Source organism: Mauremys reevesii, linkage group 9 (assembly GCF_016161935.1).
Source record: "Mauremys reevesii isolate NIE-2019 linkage group 9, ASM1616193v1, whole genome shotgun sequence".
Taxonomy (NCBI): Eukaryota; Metazoa; Chordata; order Testudines; family Geoemydidae; genus Mauremys; species Mauremys reevesii.
The window spans coordinates 92,225,489-92,249,166 of NC_052631.1; the positions used below are offsets into that span (position 1 = coordinate 92,225,489).

The window sequence follows — 23,678 nt, forward strand, 5'->3', positions numbered from 1 at the left end:
ACTAATTAGTAACTCTTGATATCAACTATGTGGTAATTTATGATCAGCTAATATAATTAATACAAATTATGTCTCCAGTTTGACTGCTTCACGGTTGATATTCTAGTCACAAAGAGCTCCTAAAATCTCGGGGACAAATGTATAATAGGCCTTAATTTGGTATGAGACTCTAGTCCTATCGTTTCTTCTCCCCACGGAAAGCATAGGCAAATGGCTGTAGTCACTAGTAGGCAGAAAGGCTGAGTGTGCCAAATATGAACAGCCATTTCTATATGGTCCTTATTGTATCATTCAGGAGCCTACCAGAACATGTGATCCTCTCTGGTGACTTTGCAAGGGCTGTTCTCTCTCCAGCTTTTTTTCCAGGACTTCCGGTAAAGCCCCAGTCTTCTGGAGCTTTGAAAAGAGGATCTGATAAACAGTTCCCTCCCCCAACCCATAGTGCAGTAAAGAGACACTTGAAGTAACAGGTGGTTTTCTGATTGTCTCAGAGCAAATCACAGATCTGGTGCTTGGATACTTGTGATTGATAAAACAACCTGCCCTTCATCTCAGATGATTTCACTGATAACCCTCCCACATAATCCCCTAAATACGCTTCTTCATCCAGTCCATGAACTGGACTGCTTGAAACAAGCTGGCATAGGTCAAAATTCAAAGAAGAAACATGAGAATGTCATAACTGTGTCACTGTGGTAGCAAACATAGTCATAACTTGTAAACCTAGTGAGTGGGTAAACTGACTCACTAGGAATGTAGCCCAACTCCAGTTAACCTACATTACAATCTCCATTCCTGGTAAGCTATAAGGTTAGAGAGATGGATATAAAAATGTTTCTTGTGAATCTAACCAGGACAGCTGAACATCAGTTATAGCATGATAATTGTAGATTTTTAGCTCAATTAAGTTTTCAATATGTAGTTTGAGAGCCTCTTGTTTGTAAGTTTGAGCTCTTTACTTATGGATATTAATTCTAATAGAGTACCTCCAAATCTCATGGCTATGGGTAATGTCAGGGGATCTACTGTTTCCATGAGGTACTAGGTGAAAATATAGGGTTCAGGTACAACATCTGTGAAATGTGCTAGACAGTCTGCTGGTTTTAATCAAACTAGACATTTGTCTTGTTCTTTTACATAAGAATATAAGGTTGGCCATACTGTTTCAGACCAGTGTTACATCTAACCCGGCCAGTATCTTGTCTTCAAACAGTAGCCAATGCCTGATGTTTCAAAGGGAATGAACGAAATGGGGCAATCGCTTGATTCATCCCTGTCATCCAGTCCCATCTGGCAGTCAAAGACCCATGCACATGCAGAGCATGGCGTTGCATCCCCAACCAGCTTAGCTAATAACCATTGATGGACCTATCCTCCATGAACTTATCTAAGTTGTTTTTGAACCCAGTTATACTTTTGGCCTTCACTATACCCTCTGGGGAATAAACTGTCTTTTAGTTGAATTCTTTAGCCCTTGTATGCCATCTTTAAATCTTTCTTCATTATCAAGCCCTTTTAAAAGATAGATGTTGAAAGCAGGGCGAGGAAGCTGTGGGGAATACGCGGAAGCTATTATATGCGTCCTTTGAAGTTGCTGAATTAGAACATTGAACAAGTTTCTACCTGTTGGATGTAATACATGGTCAGATGGATTCCTTAAAATGTATTGCATTCTACTGGGATCTGACCAATACTTTAGAATGTATGGTTTCACATTTCTTAAATTGCATTCTAGCTTCTTAACAACTATGATTTTTATTTTCATTATTTTTATTCAGTTTGGCAACTGAATTACATAAACAAGTAATGCTTACTCTTTCTACTAACCTGCACAAATCATGTACAGCTAATTTAGATTCAAGCTGAAAATTAGCATTGGGAGGAATTGGCATGTCTCCTGTAAGGTAGCTTCAACTGATCTGTTCAATATAAGGAGCTGAAACAGTGCTTCAGAAGGAAGTACGTTCACTAAACTTATCTTCAAATCTAGACATTTTAGATTGTCATTTCTCTACCATATACCAGCGAAGGGTAAAACATGCCAAAACCCAGAGGGCAGTTTGGAGTATTCTTTTTTCCTCCCAAATCGTGACTACTTGAGCTTTAGCATTACTAGTGGCTAGATAAATTAGTGGTATCATGAGGCAGATCTCTCTTCAATGAACATTGGGTGGCAAAGCATGGTTTTTTAAAAAGAAAACCAAAACCCAAAACAACCCTCATTTATTATTGTTTGGTGTGTGCCCAAGAATGTTCTTGCTGAATGGCTTTACTATGTAAATACAAAATCCAGGAATGAGATTAGTTTTGTTTAAGTTTTTATTAGCTCTTGAAAACACTAAACATTTGCTGAACAGTACAAATAAAAACTTGCACTTCCAAAACTTTGACTTACATTATTCACTGGACTCAGCCATGGAAATGTCATGGCTTTTCTTTATACAAGCTTTGGTAGGGAACTGTTCAGTACTCTAGGTGAAGATGTGTTTTGGAGATTGAGTCAGTTTTGTGATGATCATTACATATTCCAAATTTCAGCTTTCCCAGTAGTGATCAATAACTCCCAAACCGAAATGGAGGGTTTTTGATAACTGGAAAGACAGTTTCTTATACCAACTTCAACTATGCAGCTCCTAGTCATTTTGGGGATCTCAAACAGTCTTTGCCTTCAGTATTGTTGCATCATTAGATCTACTTTCTTGCTGGATTCTAGTCTTTATTCCAATATCTGCTTAAGCAGAAACTGGATTGTATGCAAGGATTCGAGAAAGGGTCTTTAAGAACTGGAATGAATTTGTATATTGGGCAGATGGATGAAGGCATTCTAACATCTTGTGCTAAGCAAGTGTGCTTTCAAACCTTGAAACATTGAGGAGTTCCTCAAGCAAATAGCAAAGGGATATAATTTTAAGTTAGCATAGGCTTATCCAAAGTGACCTAGCAATGTAGGGAAGCATCCATGAACTTATTTGAGAAGTCAGTTTTCTAAACTGTTTCATTGTTTGTCTAATGATGCTTTTTACTACTTGGTTAGATTATTCTTAATACTCTTCCTATAATTCTAGTTCTCTGGAACTGATCTGTGCTGGCCTCTGCTCTTTCCCCACGTTCTGATCTTGACTTTTGTTTTCTATCCACCACAGAACCCTTTTTACAGTACTTAATTATCAGAACATCCCTTGGTGGAAAAGCAAGGTTTGGCTGTCTGCCCAGTGAATCAGTATTTATTAAATGGCAGTCTAAAAATGCCTTCAGGTCCATCTTGCAAGTTTGTAATAAAACTGAAAAATGAAAGGTTTTGTTTACTGACTTCAACTGTGTAGTTTGTTTAAATCTAAATAGGACCCTAGTTATTGCAAACTGATATCTTAATGGTATAAATGCTAACCTTAAGTGTGTGTGTGTGAGAGAGAGATCGATCTGATTCTCTCTCTCTCTCTCTCTCTGAGGTCCATCTATGTGTTGTGAACTTCTTGGTAAAAGTAGAATGTGTCTCACTGCAATCTTTACTCTTATGCAGGTAAATACACCAGTTTAACAGAATAAGCAGGTAAACTGTGTGACTGTAGAAAGCTGGATAGCAAAGAAAAGACTAGAAAAAGACATTATTCTCTCATGAACCACATGATTCCCTCACTCTGCAGAGTCCTTTACTATTCTTTCAAGAGGTTTATAGTTAATGTGGGGTGGGAGAGGAGAGACATTAAAAACAAAACTTGGTAACTTCTGTTACCTGAAAACTGAAATAGACTTTTAAGAGAGGACTTGATTCTCATTTATACCAAGGAGACTCTACAGCACTCTGACAGAGTAAAGGGTTCTTAAATGGAAATGAGAATTGGGCCCAGCGAATGTGCAGAAGGAATAATCTGCCTGATCAGCAAGTCCTTAAGGGTTATAATAAGCAAGGAAGGCATTTCTGGATGTTAATACTTCCAACAATTGAAGAGGGCTTCTTACACTTAGAATTGTATGAAGTAATAGTAAATTAATCTGTCAAAGGCAAATAGAATGAAACATAAGACCCATGAGAGAAGTCCCAGTACTAATTAGCAGGATGCTGACCTGTGCAGGACATAACATTTTCAAATCTAGTCCATTCTAATTTAGCTTACTGGCACCAGGAAATAACTAGTGATAGTACTTAGTTCACCGTAATTAGTTCAAAGTTTAAACTTAAATGCTGTCATACAGATGACATAATGCCTCAGAAGTGACCCACTTAAGATGATATAGGAAGCAAGGTGACCTGCATCAGGGCATGACCAAGTTCATGAGAACAATAATTAAACCGCTGCGCCTGAGGGTAATGGTGCACGGCGTGTCATGCAGATGTCTTGCCTGGATTATAGGAGGAACATAAGGAGTGTCAGACCTATTTGAAGATCCTTCATCTCCAAGCTCCGGTGATGATCCTCTCAGAGGAAGAGCAGGGAAAGGAACTTGACAGCATCAGTGCTACCTTCCATAATGGAGGGACAGAAATAAAAGCTGCTCAGTCTCCTCCCCTTGCTTCCTTCCATCTGGGTCTGACTCTCCTGTTTAGACCAGGCAATGGCAAATCCATAATCTTGCAGACTGTGGCATATTCTTAACTCTAAATTGTCAGTGTGGATGGAAGCCAGGACAGGCTCATCCTGTCTCTGGCTGCTTCTTGTTCTCTTCCACCCAGATAAAAATTCATTTACCTTCATGAAAATATTTTTTGTTGAAGCTTGATAGTCAATTTAAGCCCTTAAGACTTGTTCATTTAAAAAAAAAAATTAGGCAAGCACTGAAGTTAGGGAAAAAAACAGCATTAAGGTTGCCTGTGCAACCTTAATTCAACCCCCTTGTATCGGCACTGTGATGCAGTCTTGAAATACATGACTGCATGCTCTTCCACACAGTCACTGCCTCCATCATTGTATAGAATAGGTGGTGCTCCCTGAATGAGCAGCTATTCAGTATTTTATCTTCATTGACCAATGTGTGACCCGTAACTTACTCTTTCACAGAGAAAGCAAAAGGCCCTGACGTTAGGGCAACCACAATACGAAATTTCAAGTCCCTTCTCCAAGCATAGAGTTACAGGAGCTAGGGAAAAATATTTCCCTAACGTTATTCTAAGAAATGGCTGAATAGTTCTTACCGAAATTTTCAAAAATCGGCCTGAAGCAGACACTTGGTGTGTGGGCTGTAAGTTCTCTCACTATTTTAAGCTTGGTGACAGTTATACAGTTAAAAGCAGGAACTCACAATGGAAAACGTCGGGTAGTCTTAATCTTAGATAATGCTACTTGCACTGCCTTTAATAACAATATCGAAACTTCAAGGCTGTACGTGAGGCAGCCTTCATTTCGAATTCAAATAGTGTAACTGCAGACAGTGACGCAACTCTGTGTAGTTCTCTAAAGACTACGGAAGTTCAGGACTCTTGTGTAACAGAACAATTTCTAGACTATTTTCTGCTCTTTCACAAACTCCTAAATAATTACAACAGGGCAGCATGTTTAAAACTAACAAAAGGAAGTATTTTTTCACATAACGTGCAGTCAACCGGTGGAACTCCTTGCCAGAGAATATTGTGGAGGTCAAGTCTGTAACATCTAGTTCTTTTTTTGAGCCCTAAGTTCATGGAGGATAGGTCCGTCAATGGGCATTAGCCAGGATGGACAGGGATGATGTCCCTAGTCTCTGGTTGCCAGAAGCTGGGAATGGGTGACGGGATGGATCACTTGGTGATTACCTGTTCCGTTCATTCCCTCTGAGGCACCTGGCATTGGCCACTCTCAGAAGACAGGATACTGGGCTAACTGGACCTTTGGTCTGACCCCGTATAGCCGTTCTTATGAGAGACACCTGCTTTACCCTGGTTCTGTCTTACAGGATCTTAGCAGAGAGATTATGTTCTGAAACTTGCTCAGAAGTGGACACTCTTAGAAAAGTCTCTATGCTAGAAGGTAAACTACCTCAATGGGAAGGGGTGTCTGAAGGAATTCAGTAGTGCACAATGAAGTCTCTGAGAGCTGCATAACTGACAGCACAATTAGAAATATTTTTGACTATTGTCAGAGTAAGGGACTGTGGAGTTTCTAAATTTAAAGTCAGCTTGGAAGTCTGCCAATGAATTACTGTGTGGGAATTGTGGCATTGATACCAGGTCTAAGCTGGAAACTTTGGCATTGATACCAGATCTAAACTACGAATTGTCTGAACATGTGTGGCTGCTATTTTTATCAACTTCTTTCCAGATTAAGCCTCTAAATGGCTTCTTTCTCTGGTATTGGTCACCAGTTGATGTCCATGGCCAGGGTCTATCTTTAATGGGAGCACTGAAACTGCTGCACCTGCTAGTGAAGCCTCCAGATCCAGGCAGGAAAATGGAGGCACAGAATCTAGATGCAAGTTCCTAAGCAGGAACGCCCCAGAAAATGGTCATTACATAGTGGTTTAGCTCCCCTACATATTCCCACTGTTCCTGTTAATGTTGATGTTAGAGTTGACTCTTGTCAGTGTAGTTTGAGCAGTAGTTTAACAAACATTATTGCTTGGACAAACTCAAAACATTTTGTTTTAAAATGACTAATAAAGCCAATCAAAACTCCTGTAATGTGCCCACCCTGACATGAACCATGTGGATTAGATGCTGGTGTGAATTTTACATAGTCTTTTTTCAGTTGTCATGATTTAGAACTATAAACTGGAGATATAGATATAGATATAAATAAAATATATATGCTGTTCTGGCCAGTAGATAATAGAGGGTATTGATATTGCTATATACTTACTTCTTCTATTGAATGTACCATACTCTACATGAGAACTCTGTGGAACTGTGTGTGTCATTCTTTGGGGCTCTTCATCTATTTGTTAGTCATGCAGACTAGCTCGTGAGACCACAATAGAGAATACTTCCACGTGGTCTCAACCTCAGAAACACCTTAAAATGATCTGATTTTGTTCTGCCTAACGTTGCAGGTATTAGTCTTCATTCAAATGGAAACAGCAAAGTGGCATTATCTGGATGTTCTAATTCAACCAATAAAAAAAACTTTTAAATCAATGTTGTGGTTGTTTTGAGTTTTTTTGTTTGAGGTTGACTTGTCAGTCTGTTCTAGCTGAGTTCATGGCCTCTGTGTATGTTGTGGAAGTTGCACCTTCCTATAGAATTGTACTAAGCCTCTAGCCCTTTTTTGTTGCAAAGATAACTTCGAAAATGGGACTGGAATGCAAATTGATGCCCTGTTGCCTTCCTGAGTTAATAACTCTGATGCATGAACTGCCCATATTTCTATAAATTGTTTGCTTCATGTGAAACCTAAAGACGACACTTCTTAAAATGGTTAACTAATTCACTCCTGATAACTTTAGCATAAGGAGAGTTTATGGGCTCATACTACAACTGCAATAGTCTCACTTCTCTAAGGCTATGTCTACACCAGTGCTTTTATCGGTATAACTTGTTGCTCAGGGGTGTGAAAACCCCCCTCTGAGTGATATAAGTTACACCGACAAGCGGTGGTGTGGACAGCACTCTGTCGGTAAGAGATGCTGTCCCCCTCTTTGGAGGTGGTATAATGTGGACAGATGCGCCCCCCTCATCGGTATGGAGCAGCTACACATGTGAACTTACAGCAGTACAGCTGTGCCCTGCTAGTGTAGACATGGCCTAAGTGTCAAAAACGACAAGGGCCCCTCCATTCAGCTGTCAAACTCAAGCGACCTCCTTCCTCCTGCTGACTTTCTACAATAGTTATGTATTATCACTACCAGAATCTTAGTTATGTTAAGAACTGAAAATGTAGGGAAGGGATAAAGTTTCAAACTAATAGCCCAGATTCTGTGCTGATTGTGTTTACATTCACACATTGATAAACTCAACATTTTAACTTGTAGCAGAATATCCAGTTTGCTGCCGAACTTTGATCCACCTTGCCTGGGCTATAAAGATCCTTATCATTGCAGCACTGTAGCTGGGTCTGCCTGCTATGACTTCATGTCCTGAAGCAATAGTTACCTGCAAACTACTAGGGAGAGGTTCATTATGTTACTGAAGATAAAACTTTTGTGACATTTTAAGCAGAAATACGGGCTTTCATGCTAATTGAACCCTCCGCAGTACCACTGATTAGCAATAGCTGTTAGGCAAGCTAAAGCTTCCACTTCTTAGCCATTTGTGTTTGCCTCTGTCTCTTGGCAGCCTGAGAAAATCAGATACATTGATTGACAAGGTGGGCGAGGAGGGGGAATGCAGTCCCACTTATTTGCTGGCATTGTAGCTACCTTGTAAGTTTTCTAGGGCTAGTCTTTGATAGTACGGTCTACAGGTTTTCCCTAATCTGTCCACAGGCTTAGATTTAAAAATAGCTTTCACAAAGATGCAAATATTACATATGCTAACTTGGGTCAGTCGCCAGATAAAATTGTTTGAATTGTTCAGTGTACAGGTGCAGTTGGTGCTAGGAAGCGCTAGGCTCCTGAGCGGTTTGTATACATTATGAAATGAACTCATTTCAAAGGTTTAGTTCAGAGGGCATGTTGAGAGTAGTTGAGGAACTGACTGGTAAAGAACCTTGCTTTTATCAAAGTGGCAGTCTGTGCTAGGAAGTCACAACATAAATTCACAGCAACTGGATGTATTCACTCCCTGTGATTGAGTTCTACAGTGTTCCCTCTTCTGGGTTGAGTTAATTTGAAGGTTTAAATTGACACCGCTAGATCTGATGCAACTTAATCAAGATATGATTGTGTATGTTTACAAATCTGAAATTCCTTGGTTTTGTGTATTTTCTCAGTGAAAAGCCTTTTTAAAAACATTTGGGGAAAGCATGTGGCAGGTACCTTAAAAGCACATCTGCATAAAGTATCCAAAAACTAAGTTTCAGCTGTTTTTTCTGCTTAATGTTTTTGATGCATAAATAGGCAAACTTTCTTTTCAAAGGCCACACTGAATATCTATGGATTATAGAGAGACACCTGGTTACATTAGGTTTTTTAAAGTCATTTATAGGAAAATTCATTCTGTTGTTTAATCAACACTTCTTTTTTTTTTGTTACAGAGACAATTAAAAGCAGATGCCAAAAAAGCTATTGGACAGCTACAACTGCGCACGTTAAAACAGGGGGATAAGGTATAATTGACAAAATAATTTCCTTGTATTCTTTTGAAATGTAATCTGACACTACATTGTCCAAACTTTCCTCTTCTTGCTTTTGATAAAGTTGGCTGTACAAATATCCTAAAATCTTCCTGCCTTAAGTCAAGTGAAACGGAGTGCAAACTCAAATCAGTTTTGAGCCCAAGCCTTCCAAAGGGCATATAACTTGCAAAACTGTCGTCTAGAGCAAAATCCCCTCCATTCTCACTGTGAGATTTTGGCAGATGTAACTAATGTAATAATGTCAGTCACAGAAGGGAGTTGGCAGGGGTAACTTGAGCCAACTGCTTCATTTTAAATGGTGTGGTTGGTTTTTTTGTGTTTTGTTTTTTTTTAGTTGCGCCAAATGCTCCTGATCTTTGGGCATTAGTGCATGCAACTAAACTTCAGTTTTGTTTTGTTTTTTAAAAGATTCAGAAGTCATTCTTCAGTGGAACTGAGAGCATCTACACTGCACTGCAGTGTGAGCTATGGGGTAGGAGGTGCAAATTCTAGAGCACACCAAAGTGTTGCACTTTAACTGCCCTGTATAGACACTGCTGGAGTGAACTAAAAGGTACCTCAAGTCACATTAATTTAGTCCTGTTTAAAACATAGTCCTCTTTCAAACAGGACTATGTTAACGCAAACACTGGACACTTGAAGTGCAATGCTTCGGACAGGGCCGGCTCTAGACCCCAGCGCGCCAAGCGCGCACTTGGGGCAGCATGCCACCGGGAGGGCGGCATGCGGCTCCGGTGGACCCTCCGCAGGCACGTCTGCAGGAGGTCCACTGGAGCCGCAGGACCAGCGACCGCCAGAGCGCCCCATGCAGCGTGCTGCCCTGCTTGGGGCGGCGCAATTGCTAGAGCCGCCCCTGGCTTCGGAGCACTCTGCAATTCACACTCCCGTAGTCGTCACTGCATTGCAGTGTAGCTGTACCCTTACTTCCTTTTGGCTTTTCTAGGGTTTTAAACACCCGTCCACTGATTAAACAAGATATTTTGCTGTTGATTAAGTCATGGGTTCCCTTTTTAATGCCTCAGATTAAATGTCAAACCTACTGGGTTGGAAATTCATTGTATATATTTGGGTTTGAGACCTGTTCTAGCTTACTCTGGCTAGAACACTTTTATTTTGAGATTAATTTCCAGAATAAATCTGTGTGCAACTCTCTTAATCATGAATCTGTCTCAGGATAACTAATGACTTATACTCTTCATTTAGGAAATTGGTCCTGAAGGCGATAGCTGTGCAGTGTGCATTGAAGTATACAAACCAAATGATGTAGTGCGTATTTTAACTTGCAAGTAGGTTATCAACTGCTGAATTGCCATGTATATTTTAAATGCTAAAGTGTACTTCCCAAAACCTTTGTTAAAAGACAGTAAAGGATGCAACAGGGTCTAATCTTACTATAGCTGTTGCCCCACCAAAATAGCCTTAAACCTCCCTGGCAGGTTTTCAGATAAACATTAGAAATGGTGGAAATACGTAATAAAGGTTGCTTATTGCTGTGTAATAACTTTCAGTGAGAGTGATGGATTCTTAAGGTTGAACAATTTTACCACATAGCTTGAGTGAAAGATTTCCTAGCCTTTTTAAACATCAAATTGGCACAACACTTCTATGCTAGTGTATAAAACTGTATGGTCCCAAACTCCTAGGTCTTATGGCTTGACTCCTTTTCAGAGGTTCTGACCACCTGCATCTCCCACTAGTTTCATTGGAATTTGGGGAGTTACTTGGCACCTCTGAAAACCAGGCTGTCAAAGTATAAATGACCAAGGCTTTTTGCTGAGATTTATGGTATCTCCTGGGCAGCACATTTGAGTGTAGTCTGTATTTGCAACGTATTTTTCCTCTGCAAGTTTATCATTAAAACTAGTTATGGGATAGCTGCCACTTCCTCCATTCTCTTAAGATAAGGTGATGACCAAACTAAAATTATAAATATTTTCTGCAGAGATCTTATCAGTATCTTCTTTCATCTCCCCTGCATATCCTAGTCTTTTACTCCCTACTAAAGTCCAGTGTTGAAGTACTAGTACTTTCTTTGGCTTTATTACGCCTGTTGCTATTTCACAACACCAGTTCAGTGTGCGCTACTTACATTCTCTATAATTAAGACTGATTTATAACTATCCCCTGTCTTCCCTTTCCCATAACTTGCCTAAACCTCTCATTTTGGGAAGGGTTGGCCAAAATAGTTCAGCTGTCTTTGAGCTAAAGCTAAAATTAGTGTTCTAATAACTATAAACCAGTTGAATTTGGAAGCTTTCCTGGGTTTATACAGCTCTTGATCTACAGGTTAAAGTAAAATTTTGAAGAAAATCTGAATTCAATACAGGCATCCTGAACTTGGTCCACTTTAGCAATTGAACTTTGAAAACTTTGGAACAAGAGAAGCATTTAGCCTGATCTGGAGTTAGCTTTTGAAATCTGGTAACATAATTCTTGTGTAAGAAACAAGCAAAACAAATAGCATTCATCCAATGTTTAGGCTGAGAAATAAGTTCTGAAGGTAGGACAAATCCAAACTCTCATCAACAGTAGGAAAAGAGCCAAATTGAAGAGACAATGTTATGTAACTGTAAAATACATTATCTAATACAAGCTGGAATCTTTATATATAACCTGACATAAGTGAGTATTTGTGTAAGCACGCTATGCCCTACTGCCATGTAATAGGAGCTCTACATTAAGACTTGATGACACCAAGAAGTTGACAAAAGCAGTTATCAACAGATCTCCCTGGTTCAGTGCTGGCACAGTGTAACTGTTAGCAAAAGCAAGCACGTCTCAGGAACACTTAACATTTTCCTTAGAACTAAAGTATGTTAGCAGTTAAATAGCTTTCAGCAGCAGTCCAAAGGACCTCTTGCTGACAGTGGTATTTAACAATGGATCAACTTCCCAGAGTAAAAAGGCATCTAGTCAGGGTTTTAGACGCATCTAAGTTGATAGCTTGAAAAGTCAGCTACCCTCTTCTACAAGACCGTGTCCATAAGCAAGCTCGGATATGGCTACTCAAGCTGCAATTGCACCTTATGATTGCACTCTAGAATCCTCTAGAGACTGTCCCTTTTCCTTGCCTAGTTGCACTCCAGACTGAAGGTTAAAAGGACAAGTAATTAAATCACTTATAGCTAGACTACAGTTAATGTGAAATCATACATATATTTTTCTTATCTTCCTGTTCCCCCTCTCCTAACCCCGATGCATCACCAATTCAGTATGCATGTGGTAGGCACTTACATGCATGCCTGTGTATTAGTCATGCCACATGTAGTGTACTACAGTAGAACCTCAGAGTTAAACACCTCGGGAATGTAGGTTGTTCATAACTCTGAACAAAACGCTATGGTGATTCTTTGAAAAGTTTACAACTAAACATTGACTTAATACAGCTTTGAAGCTTTACTATGAAGAAGAGAAATGCTGCTTTTAACAATCTTAATTTAAATGAAACAAATACAGAAGCAGTTTCCTTACTTTGTCAAATCTTTTCTTAAAAATCTTTCCCTTTATTTTTTAATAGTTTACATTTAATACAGTACAGTACTGTATTTTTCGCTGCTGCTGCCTGATTGCCTACTTCTGGTTCTAAGTGAGGTGTGGTTGACCAGTCAGTTCATGACTCTGAGGTTCTACTATATGTAGTCCTTGTGTATGCACCCACTTTATGTACTTGTATGTCCATGCGGCCATGTGCACTTACAGTAAGCATGTGGGGATGCAGTCTTCCTCATCAGGATGAGGGCATGATACTATCTGAGGTTTCTTAGATTTCTTAGGTTTATGTGTTTGAGTGACAAATATGTTTCTCTTAAATCTAGGAGTGAAGTATAGACTTTGTTGTTAACTTGGCTTATATAAATTCAAGGTTTATCCACTTGGGGAAATTAGTGCTCACACACAGGCTTTAAGAAAGGGTGTGACACAGGTAACCTGCTGACTTGCTCTAGTAAGGTGTGTTTTTGTTTTTGTTCTTAAACAGCAAAACTAACGAAAGCACCAGACATTATGGCAATTACAGGCTCAAACAGTTATAGATTAGTCATAAGCAACAATTGGTTCAAATAACTACTTATGTAACTTGAAGCAACACAAGGCATGTGTGATACCTCTCGTGTCTTGGAAGAGTTAATTTTGTCCTTAACTAGTCTTAATATCTGTTAATGTGTAAGCATTCCTTTTCCAGACCTCTGGGAGACAGACTTCAAAAGGCTTATTTTGAACTTGAATAAACAGAACCACAAGTTATTCTACAGTGATTGATGGAGCTGTTTAACTATTTTGGACACACACTCTACTTAGGCTTTACTGAAAACTATGTTGTCTGTTAGCTCTCCTGTTACACTCCATGATTTTCTCCTATTTTATAGTCTAGGTCTTATCCATCCAATATCACAGTATCTCTTCATATTTGCACGTTAAAAATATAAAGGCTCCTAAACTCTCTAAGGATGTTACTGTTCAAAATTAGAATATCACCTTTAAATCTTCCCTTACCTGTAGTTGGTGTAACTAAAGTAAGCAGCGACAAATGTAAATCTATCTTAAACATTTGCAGTGTGTTACTGGGGGATTAAAAGTCTACGGTATTGAACAGATGCTATGACAGCCATTGGGATATTATCGGGGTTAGGTTGACTAAAATATTTAGTTCTATGATGACCAAAGAGTGTTAAGACTGAAATAGTGATGGTTTACTTTTTTTCCTACCAGCCATCTCTTCCACAAGACTTGTATTGATCCCTGGTTGTTAGAACACAGGACATGTCCTATGTGCAAATTGGACATACTTAAAGCTTTGGGAATTGAGGTAAGTTATCATTCTTTCCTGGTGACAAACGACTTAAGAAATGTTAAAGTGCTAGTATAATGAATCAACTGATTTTTTTTTTAGGTATTCCTAGAATGTAGAGAATAAGCTCTGAGACTTTGAATGTCTCCCATAGTAAGATATTACCGTGTGATACTTGAAACAGTAGAGAAGACTAACCTCTTGGTGAAAACTGCTGCTGGCAGACTTAATAGCTGCTCATTGGCTATTTAAAATGTTTTGTGACATGCTCTGTTGTAGATTTAAAGTGTAACAGAAAAGAGTTAGTAGCTGCTTTTAACAGCAAACCTATTTGGGTGGGTCTTATAGCAGGCTAGGCTAGCAGATGTGTGCATTTGAGAGTTCCAAGTCTTATTGCAATAAATTTGTTGTTAGTGGGGTTGGCCTGCATTTTTTTGGGGCAGATTCAGGTAATTAACACTTTTCCTCCATTCCACCACCCCTGCAACTATTTAATTAAATCCCCAGGAGTCTTTAGATGATAAGAAGGCTGGCAGGGATCTCTCCTCCCTTCAGCAGATGGCTTCTAATAACATACTTTTAAGGAGCTTGTGTTTACCAGAGATTGTCAGTTTATTATTAGGCACCTCTGACCCAGGGAAGTGCCAGAGTGAGACACTGTTGAGAACTCAACTGTACTATATTGTGTGTTTTTGGATGAAAGGGGAATGGAAGTGTAGAGAACGGTTACACAAGGTAACAGGTATCTGAACCTCTTCCAGTTTGCTTCACTAGATGGTGTCAGTTTAGCTTTCTCCCCTGCTGGGTGTGTAAAATAGATTTAACTTGTCCTGTAGCAGCACCTTGAGAACTAGGCCTAGCATCAGGGTTTGCGGCACTGGCCCTGAAAGGGACCCCAGTGGAAGGCAGCTTTTTCAAGCTGATAGTTGCTTAGCCCATGAGCCTCTGTTCCATATTTTATCTCCTTTAGTTTCACTGTGTGCTACTCAGGAGAGTTGCTACAAGAAGGCAGCAGGCATATTGCCGCACTTGTCCTGTAGACACAAGGTTTAATATGACAGCTGTGTTGGGCAGGTTACAGCTCCGTAGATAAAATGGACAATTAGAGTTGCACCTTATTTTAAATCATTTGACTTTACAAAGGTGGATATAGAAGATGGAGCAGAGTCTTTCCAGACCACGGTGTCCAATGAAGCATCGAATAGAGCTTCACTTAATGAAGAGGATAATCGTAGTGAGACTGCATCATCTGGATATGCTTCAGTGCAAGGAACAGATGAGCCGACTTTAGAGGAACATGCATCTTCAGAGCGTAAGTATTCAGTGATCCCGGTCTCTGTCAATTTGTTATACAAATTCCATTAGCCCCTCACTGCACGTTTTCATACTGCAGGACAACTCCAGTTTTGTTTTGGGATGGCTATTTAAATTTCCCCTACACAGAAGCAGAGTACGTTCAGGCCAGTCAAATTCTAGTGAAGGCTAGTAGTCAAAGGTTATTGTTGTCTAGTAAAAAAACTTCCTAGAAAAAGAAGTCTGATAGGAACACAGGTCTTATGGGAATATTGAAGAAGGCCCTTAACCAGTAAAACAAAAGGTAGGACGCCATTCTTGAGGTGGAAGTTGAAGTTAAGGGAAACACCAGTGGATTCAACTTTAATTCTGCTTAGATCCATGCCCAAGGTGCCATCTCACCAAAGTCTCTTTGAAAATGTAGCGAAATTGCTCTGTACTTGTATCCCTTGTGATTTGTAAGTTTAATCTTCCTATTAAATTCAACTTCCTAAATGGCTCAGTATTTTTTGCTGTTGCTTTATCTGGGCTTTTCCCACCTGGAAAAACTAATTTTTTTTCAACGGATTCCAGACTGATGTTGAAAAAAGCAACAAGCAGAGAGCTTTTTTGCAGGTGCAATGGGAAATGGTTCAAATGAATAATTAGAAACAAACAATGGGAAAGCATGGTATTTGCTGCCACCTGTTGGGTGTCTTGCCCTGGAAAATGCAGGTAGAATTGTTCAGACAAGAGCTAGTGTGCTCTGCTCAAACTAGAGAAGTGGCTCTTTTTCTTTTATTCCAAATTCTTGAAGGCTACATTTTTACATCCCCCACAGCCAAACATTGGCCACTTCAGTGTGTTTACATAATGATTGAAATAGCTTAACTCTTACGCTCCTTTCCACTTAATATTTATTTGCATTTCCCTCCAGCTCTTTTATGCATTTATATTCCCTGTCTTTTGTTTAAAGTTTTAGTGCATTGTAGCTAGTGTGAGGCTACAATACCTGCTACTTCTTGTTAAGCTTCTTTCTGTCTTCACCTCTTATCCAGGATCTAGAACACAACTGTAACCTGGCCCTCTCCTCCATCTTGGGTGTACTCAGTGAGATGTTAACACACAAGTAGTTGGCATTATAATTTATTCCCAAAGGTGCCAAGGGTGAGGTAGTGGGGAGAGGACAACAAACTGCAGCCCATAAGGGTCTGGACTTCATGTAGGGGTACAGAGCAACATTTCAGTTGCAACATGTTAGCGTATGGCAAGTAGGTCTGTCTGTATAGAGAGTGTGATGCTCCAGAGAGGAAAAGTATGTGTAGTTTAGGATAATTTAGTGAACCAAAAGCTATTTATTTATTAATAGTTTTTTTTTGTTTCATCCTAAAAGATGACAATCTGCATCTTGTAAACAATGACTCCCAGTCTCCAGAAGTGGAGGTCCTTCCTCACCTTGACAACCCAAGCTTTGAAGCAGATGAAACGCGCGTTCAAGAAATCAAATCCTAAAAATCTGTCAAGCAGTGCGGAATCTGAACCCTTTGTAGCAAACTGCCAGTTGTGGTCATTATGTACGTCAAACAGTATAACAAATGAACTACTCTGTAGCAGCAGTGTTGCATTGGAAATATTGGGATGAAATGAAATTTTTTAATAGATCACAATTACATGGTTTGAAAACTTAACCTTCTAATTTAAACCTTTTTATCTTCCATATGGAATTTAGTGCAAGTATTCTTCAGATAAAACTCTCAAAGGAACATGTGAAGAAAACCATCTGATTTTAACATTGAACCAAACCTTCCTAACCCAGCCATTCTTGTGCAGCGACATTTCCATTCAGCCTGTGAAAACATACGCTGCTTTTTTAAATATTGTACTAAGCGGATTTTCCTGTAGTAGCTGTCTCTGTGGGGATTGTTTGATTTGGAGCTCATAGATTTAATATAAAGATCAGTTTTGATCTGGTTGTAATAGAAATCTGTCTGGACTTATAGATACTTAATTGTTTTATGTAAAGCAATGATCATGTTAACTGTCACTGCACCAAATTAGTAGGACAGAATTACAAACTAATTGCCTATCAACCTTCCCTTGCCCCCCAAATATTTTTGTGGAATATTAAACCTATTTCAGATGAGGTAACGGTTCTAATCCGTCATATAATGCAACATATATTCCTAAACCTATTTGAAGGGTTTTAAATAACAGGTCATGTCTGACTTGCACAATATTGTAAAGGGAACAATTCCAGAAGTGCTGTTTTTTGTGGTTTTTTTTTTAAATACCCTATTCACTTTCTCAAACTTCTAACTTGTGAGTTAATGGACTTTTGAATGGAGTCTGAAGGCTATCATATGGCTCAGGGGTTGTCTAAAGAGCTGCAGCACCAGCAATGTTTGCTAGTCCACACTTTGTGGGAGTCTGAAATGCTGAAGACTGCCAACTGAGGGTGAAGGTCTACAACTGCCGAATAGTGCATGGTAAGGCAACAGGTTGTAAAGAATGTTACTGATTATTGAGGGGGGTGTGCATAGTTTAGCAAACTGGATACACTTGCAATGACTCAACTGATTTCCTGTAAATGAAGCTATAAATTATTGCTGATAGTTTTCTAATATTTGGGGAGAGTGGAACACAAGGGTGCCTTAGTACAAAGTCTAGAGCCTCATCCACCAAAGTTAACGAAGTACATCTATAAATGCACTTTATTTTTATTTTGTGTCTTTAGTCTTTATTCTGTGGTTTTGTTCCTAATACTAATGCTAACAGAATTTAGTCTAAGGAACAGCAATAATGTACTACTGTTTGAATCTCTTGGGAGAAAACAATGCATTTTCTTACTTCTGTGTAGTATGATTAAAAATGTTGTAAATATTTCATGATTTGTACTGAATTTCTTTGAATATGAAAATGTAAATAAAACTATATTCAAATGGCCTGTCCGATACTCATGTATGTTTGTACATAACCACTTTTATTACTAAATTCTTCTTCTGGGTGGACTGTAACCAGATATTTCAGTGCTTCTCATTCCTTTTTCCATCCACAATCCCAAAACTGTTTGGTTTTTTCTCCTTATGTCCATATCTGAGAAGAATGGTGTTTCAAAGACCAGAAACATCAGCTAGATAGTAATACACGTGATAGGTAGTATACATCACCCATAACATAATAGGTAATACTATTTTGACAGGTTTATTGTTTGTACTGAAGTAGTGCTGAGGGCCTAAACCCATTTTAAACCATTCTACAAGTACAGGAAATGCCCCAAACAGCTTCCAATTTGAAGAGACAAACCACAACAGGTGCATGGAACAAGCTGGAAGAGTTCAGGATTGAGAGAGAGGGTGGGAGTGTGATATATTGCATAGACTAGCTGAATATCTAATTCATAGGCAATCTGTAACAACTCTCACAGTGGCCTAGCAGATGTCTGTTTTCTGTATATGGATGTCTCTTTTCAGTATGTACCACGGCAGAGGAATTTTAAGAAGCGAGTTGGAGGATGAAGTGGCTTTAAGGATTTTTTTACCTACAGAAGGGATGGCATGGGGGAAAGAGGCAATCAAATCTGGTATTTTAAGAGCAAAAACAAAGGTTGATGGGATAAACTAAAAAGGGATCGGTAAGGCTCTAACTCCAGGTGTAGATGATGATATGGAAATGTAACAGCTATTAAGAACTGGTATGTTAACTTGGTGATTTGCACCCTTCATCAATATGTTTTAAATTGATATTGCACACCTCGAAATACTTCTGCCACTGTATTACAAAATTCCATGTGGCTGTTCAATGGTACATATTTTAAGAACTATTGTACCTTTTAAAATAATTGAAAGTATGAAGATGATAAACACACATCCAGTCAGTGTACGTGTCCATTAAATAACTTTTGCAAGAATTACTAGATAATCTGCAAGCTCTCAAACGTTTTTTTTGTGGACCACTTGAAAATTCTGAGGGTCTCGGCAGACCACTTAATGATTTTTCCAAATGTTTGTACTGTTCGCTAACTATTGTAAAGTGCTTTGGATAAAAGTGATACATAAATTTGTTCTACAAATAAAAGCGCACAACTCATAGTTTAAGAGCAGTAGTCTTACCTTTCTAATGCGATGGATGTGCTCTCTCTCCCCTGCCGCAGCAGCCCCCAAGTTGGGGCTGAGAAGGGGAGGGAGGTCTCTCCCCTGCCACAGAGCTGAGGCTAGGAAGGAGGGCTCTCTCTCTTTCCAACAGCCGCAGCCCTGGAGCTGGAGAAAGTCACCTCTTTGGCCACCGCAGCCCTGCATGTCCCAAATTCCTCCCACTGCCCCTCCCATCTACCCCCTATTCCCCCCCCAGGCCACCACCTCACCTTACATATGTGTCTTCTCCAGGGTCCAGGCACCTAATTAGTGGAGCCACGCCTGTGTGGCTCCACTAATTATGTGGGTGGCCCTTCATTATCTCGTGCGCGGCTGCCCAGGTTTGCAACTTAGAGGGAACTGTCTGTGGACCTCCTGAATGGAGCTCACAGACCACAGTTTGAGAACCACTGTTCTAGAAAGCACTAATCATCTTGTTTGCTCAACTTGTGAATGAAGTTGAGTGGAATCAGATTCTGCACACTGATCCACTCTGTCTCCACTAATTGTGTGTCTCCACTGGTTAGGAAGGATTGGAATGTGACAAGCATGGAGAGCGGGCAGCCTGACGTGAATCAGTATTACGTGGATATTGGTCATAAAAGGGAGTTGTGCAAGCTGAAACAAATACAGCGCAGGATAATGACAGCTCTGCTACCCAAGGGCTCTGTCCTCCTCCTCCCTGTTATGTCAGTAGCTAAACTTCCACTGGCTACAATTCAACAGAACCAAAATCTGGTCCAAACTGACTAATCAAACCACAGGAAGTCTAGTTGATAGTAATGTACTGGTATTTTACAATTCCTATTTCTGCTCCTGTCCCTTGTACCTGGGTTTCTCCATATGAACATAGAATGGCAAAGCCTATTGAACTTTCTGCAGTTCTCCGAAGTGCAATAGTTACATTTTTCTCTAATATTTCTGCTAGTGATATAAAAGGCAGAGTCTGGATCATAGGGGCACATAGGTGGGGCACATATTCTGCTGTGCATCTCCCCGTTGCTCAACAGTACATGAAAATAATGTTGAATTGATTTTACTGAGATTGTAAACACTCTGGGGTAGGGATGGTGTGCCTTATCTTTGTAAAGTGCCTAGCATACGTAAGGCATGAGATTGGCAGGGGGGGGAGGAGAATGGACCAGTAGAAAGATTAAAGATCGTATGCATAGATATACATGGTGGCTGGAAAATGTATTCCATTGAGAAACAGCATGTGGTCAGACTACTGTAATACATATGCACACAAGGGCAGAGTTAAACATGTGTAAGCTTACTCCTCCTCTTCCCCACAATATTTCCTCCCTTTGCTTAACAAGCTAGTTTTAATATCGCATTGGCACACTTTTGCATGGATTAAAGTCCATTTGTAAATACTCTAGCTCTGCACATTTCTTGTTAATGCATGCACAATGTTTACATCCTTAAATATGTCCAACAATCCACAAATCAAACTAACTTGTGTATTTTGAGAAACAATGGTCTTTCTGTTTTCTTTCGCTTTGCCTGGAGTCCAGAGGAGCTCATCAAAAATGAGAAAAGGTGTAGAAAGCCTAACCTTGGAGGAAAGGTTAATTAAAAAAAACCCAAAACTTGGACTTGTTTAGTCTTGAGAAAAGAAGCCTGAGGGAAAGGGAGGGGGAACTGATAAGTCTCTTGTTAAGGTCAGTTATAAAGAGGATGGTGATCATGTTCTCCATGTCCACTGAAAGTTGGACAAGAAATAATTTTCATAAATTGTAGCAATGGTGTTTTAGGTAAGATATTAAGGGGAGGAACTTTCTAAGAATACTAACAGGCTCCCAAGGGAGGCAGTGGAATTTCCATCACTGGAGAGTTTTATGAACAGGTTAGACAAACCACCTGTCAGGGATGATCTAAGTATACTTGGTCTTCACTCCGCGCAGGGAGGATGACTAGATGATCTTTGGGGGGAGGGGGGCTTTCCAGCCCTCCATTCCTGTGATTCTAACACTACCAGCATCACGGTCCATGTTTTTGTATTAATCATAAGGCTTTGCATTATTATTTCCTTTCTAGTTGGTCCTTAACTGACCCTACCTGTGACATTACGGAGTTGTGCAACTGTGATTTACACATCCTTCTAAGTGTTGAACTGCCCACTTTGTATTTACATAAATATTCTTTGGTATGTAATGTACAAGCAGTGATAGGAGTGGTGCTCTAGGCAAGCTAGAAATAGGAACTTGCCTGGGGCTAGGGTTGGTCCTTTGTATACTAATAAAAATGGTTAACAATGTGTCTGAGGCTTGGTCCTCTGCTGCAAGAGAACAATAACTGACATATAATCCTAAAAAGCTGTAGGCTTCTGTCTTATTTTGCAGTTCATTTGTTTTCATTGTACATAGTGCATGCTCCATTAAAATCTTTGCAAATACAGAGTACAGGGAATACTGAGGTACTTGCAAATGATAATGGCATAGAGCTTAATGACTACCATATAAGCAGTAGGTTACCACTGGGAAATCTGGATATCTCCATTTTTATTCTGTTCATCGAGAGAAACCAGAGCAGATTAGGTCCACTCAGGCTCCTGTGGTATGCTCCTGTGGTCATGCTCCTGAAGAAATTCTGCTCAAGGGGCTTGAGTCAGAGACATGTTTGGGTTCTTTGCAGGAAATCATGCTGGAAAAATTTCTACTCAATGAGATGATGTGTCAAAATAGGTCAATGATGTGAACTGTCATGTGTGCTATTACCTTTCATAACCCAAGACTTTTCAGCGGTGAGATTTTGAACACTGTATTGTTCCTAAAAGTCTGAAAGGCACAAAACGATTCTTAGATAAGGGTATGTCTACACTACGAAATTAGGTCGATTTAATAGAAGTTGATTTTTTAGAAATCAATTTGATAGTCAATTGTGCATGTCACCACTAAGAGCATTAAGTCGGCGGAGTGCGTCCACAGTACCGAGGTGAGCGTCGACTTTCAGAGGGTTGCACTGTGGTAGCTATCCCACAGTTCCCGCAGTCTCCACCGCCCATTGGAATTCTGGGTTGAGCTTCCAGTGCCTGATCAGGCAAAAACATTGTCGCGGGTGGTTCTGGGTACATGTCGTCAGGTCCCCCTTTCCCTCCTTCCCTCTATGAAAGCAACTGCAGACAATCGTTTCGCGCCTTTTTCCCTTAGTTTACCCATGCAGATGACATACCATGGCAAGCATGGAGCCCACTCAGCTCACTGTCACTGTATGTCTCCTGGGTGCTACTGGCAGACGCGGTAATGCAGTGCTACACAGCAGCATCCCCTTGCCTTGCCTTGCGGACGGCAGATGGTGCAATATGACTGCTAACCATTGTTGTTGTCCCGTGGGTGCTCCTGGCCGACCTCGGTTAGGTCAGTTGGGTGCGCCTGGGCAGACATGGGAATGACTCCAGGTCATTTTCTTCTTTAAGTTTTGTCTAATGGAGATTCAATCCTGCCTGGAATATCATGCCAGTTGGAGGCTTCTGCCTCAGGCTGCTCTCCCAGTCGGCAGCACTGCGCAGTCACACCTACCCCCTACTCCCATGGCTCATGAAGCCAGGACAGTGGTAAGGAACAGTTCAACTATAGGCTGAGCAAGTGCGTAATGGTGGTAGAATGTGCCTTTGGACATTTAAATGCTCGCTGGCACAGTTTACTGACTCGGTTAGACCTCAGCGAAACCAATATTCCCATTGTTATTGCTGCTTGCTCTGTGCTCCACAATATCTGTGAGAGTAAGGGGGAGACGTTTATGGTGGGGTGGGAGGTTGAGGCAAATCGCCTGGCCACTGATTATGCGCAGCCAGACACCAGGGCAGTTAGACGAGCACAGCAGGGCGCGCTGTGCCTCAGAGAAGCTTTGAAAACCAGTTTCATGACTGGCCAGGCTACGGTGTGAAAGTTCTGTTTGTTTCTCCTCGATTAAAAACCCGCCCACTTGGTTCACTCTACTTCCCTGTAAGCCAACTGCCCTCCCCTCCGCCCCGTTTGATCTCCGCTTGCAGAGGCAATAAAGTCGTTGTTTCAAATTCATGCATCCTTTATTAATTCATTACACAAATGGGGGGATAACTGCCAAGCTACCCCGGGAGGGGTGGGGGAGGAGGGAAGCACAGGGGTGGGGTAGTTGTAGCAGCACCCCCTAGAATGGCATGCAGCTCATCATAGAAGCGGCATGTCTGGGGCTCTGACCCGGAGTGGTCATTTGCCTCTCTGGTTCTTTGGTAGGCCTGCCTGAGCTCCTTAAGTTTCATGCAGCACTGCTGTGGGTCCCTGTTATAACCTCTGTTCTTCGTGCCCCTGGAGATTTTTTTAAATATTCTGGCATTTCGTCTTTTGGAACAGAGTTTGAATAGCA

The 23,678-nt window shown here is 40.4% G+C and overlaps 1 protein-coding gene across 2 annotated transcripts in view; it reads left to right on the plus strand.

The window, feature by feature from the left end:
• RNF128 (ring finger protein 128) overlaps positions 1–18,145 on the plus strand; it is a 67,697-nt gene extending 49,552 nt beyond the window's left edge. For both annotated transcript variants that reach the window (XM_039489914.1, XM_039489913.1), the window contains exons 3-7: positions 9,042–9,113; positions 10,347–10,429; positions 13,851–13,947; positions 15,073–15,241; positions 16,595–18,145. In XM_039489914.1, the coding sequence (XP_039345848.1) occupies positions 9,042–9,113; positions 10,347–10,429; positions 13,851–13,947; positions 15,073–15,241; positions 16,595–16,713 (540 nt within the window). In that variant the 3' untranslated portion in view covers positions 16,714–18,145. The remainder of the gene's footprint in view (positions 1–9,041; positions 9,114–10,346; positions 10,430–13,850; positions 13,948–15,072; positions 15,242–16,594) is intronic.
• Positions 18,146–23,678: the final 5,533 nt, after the last annotated feature.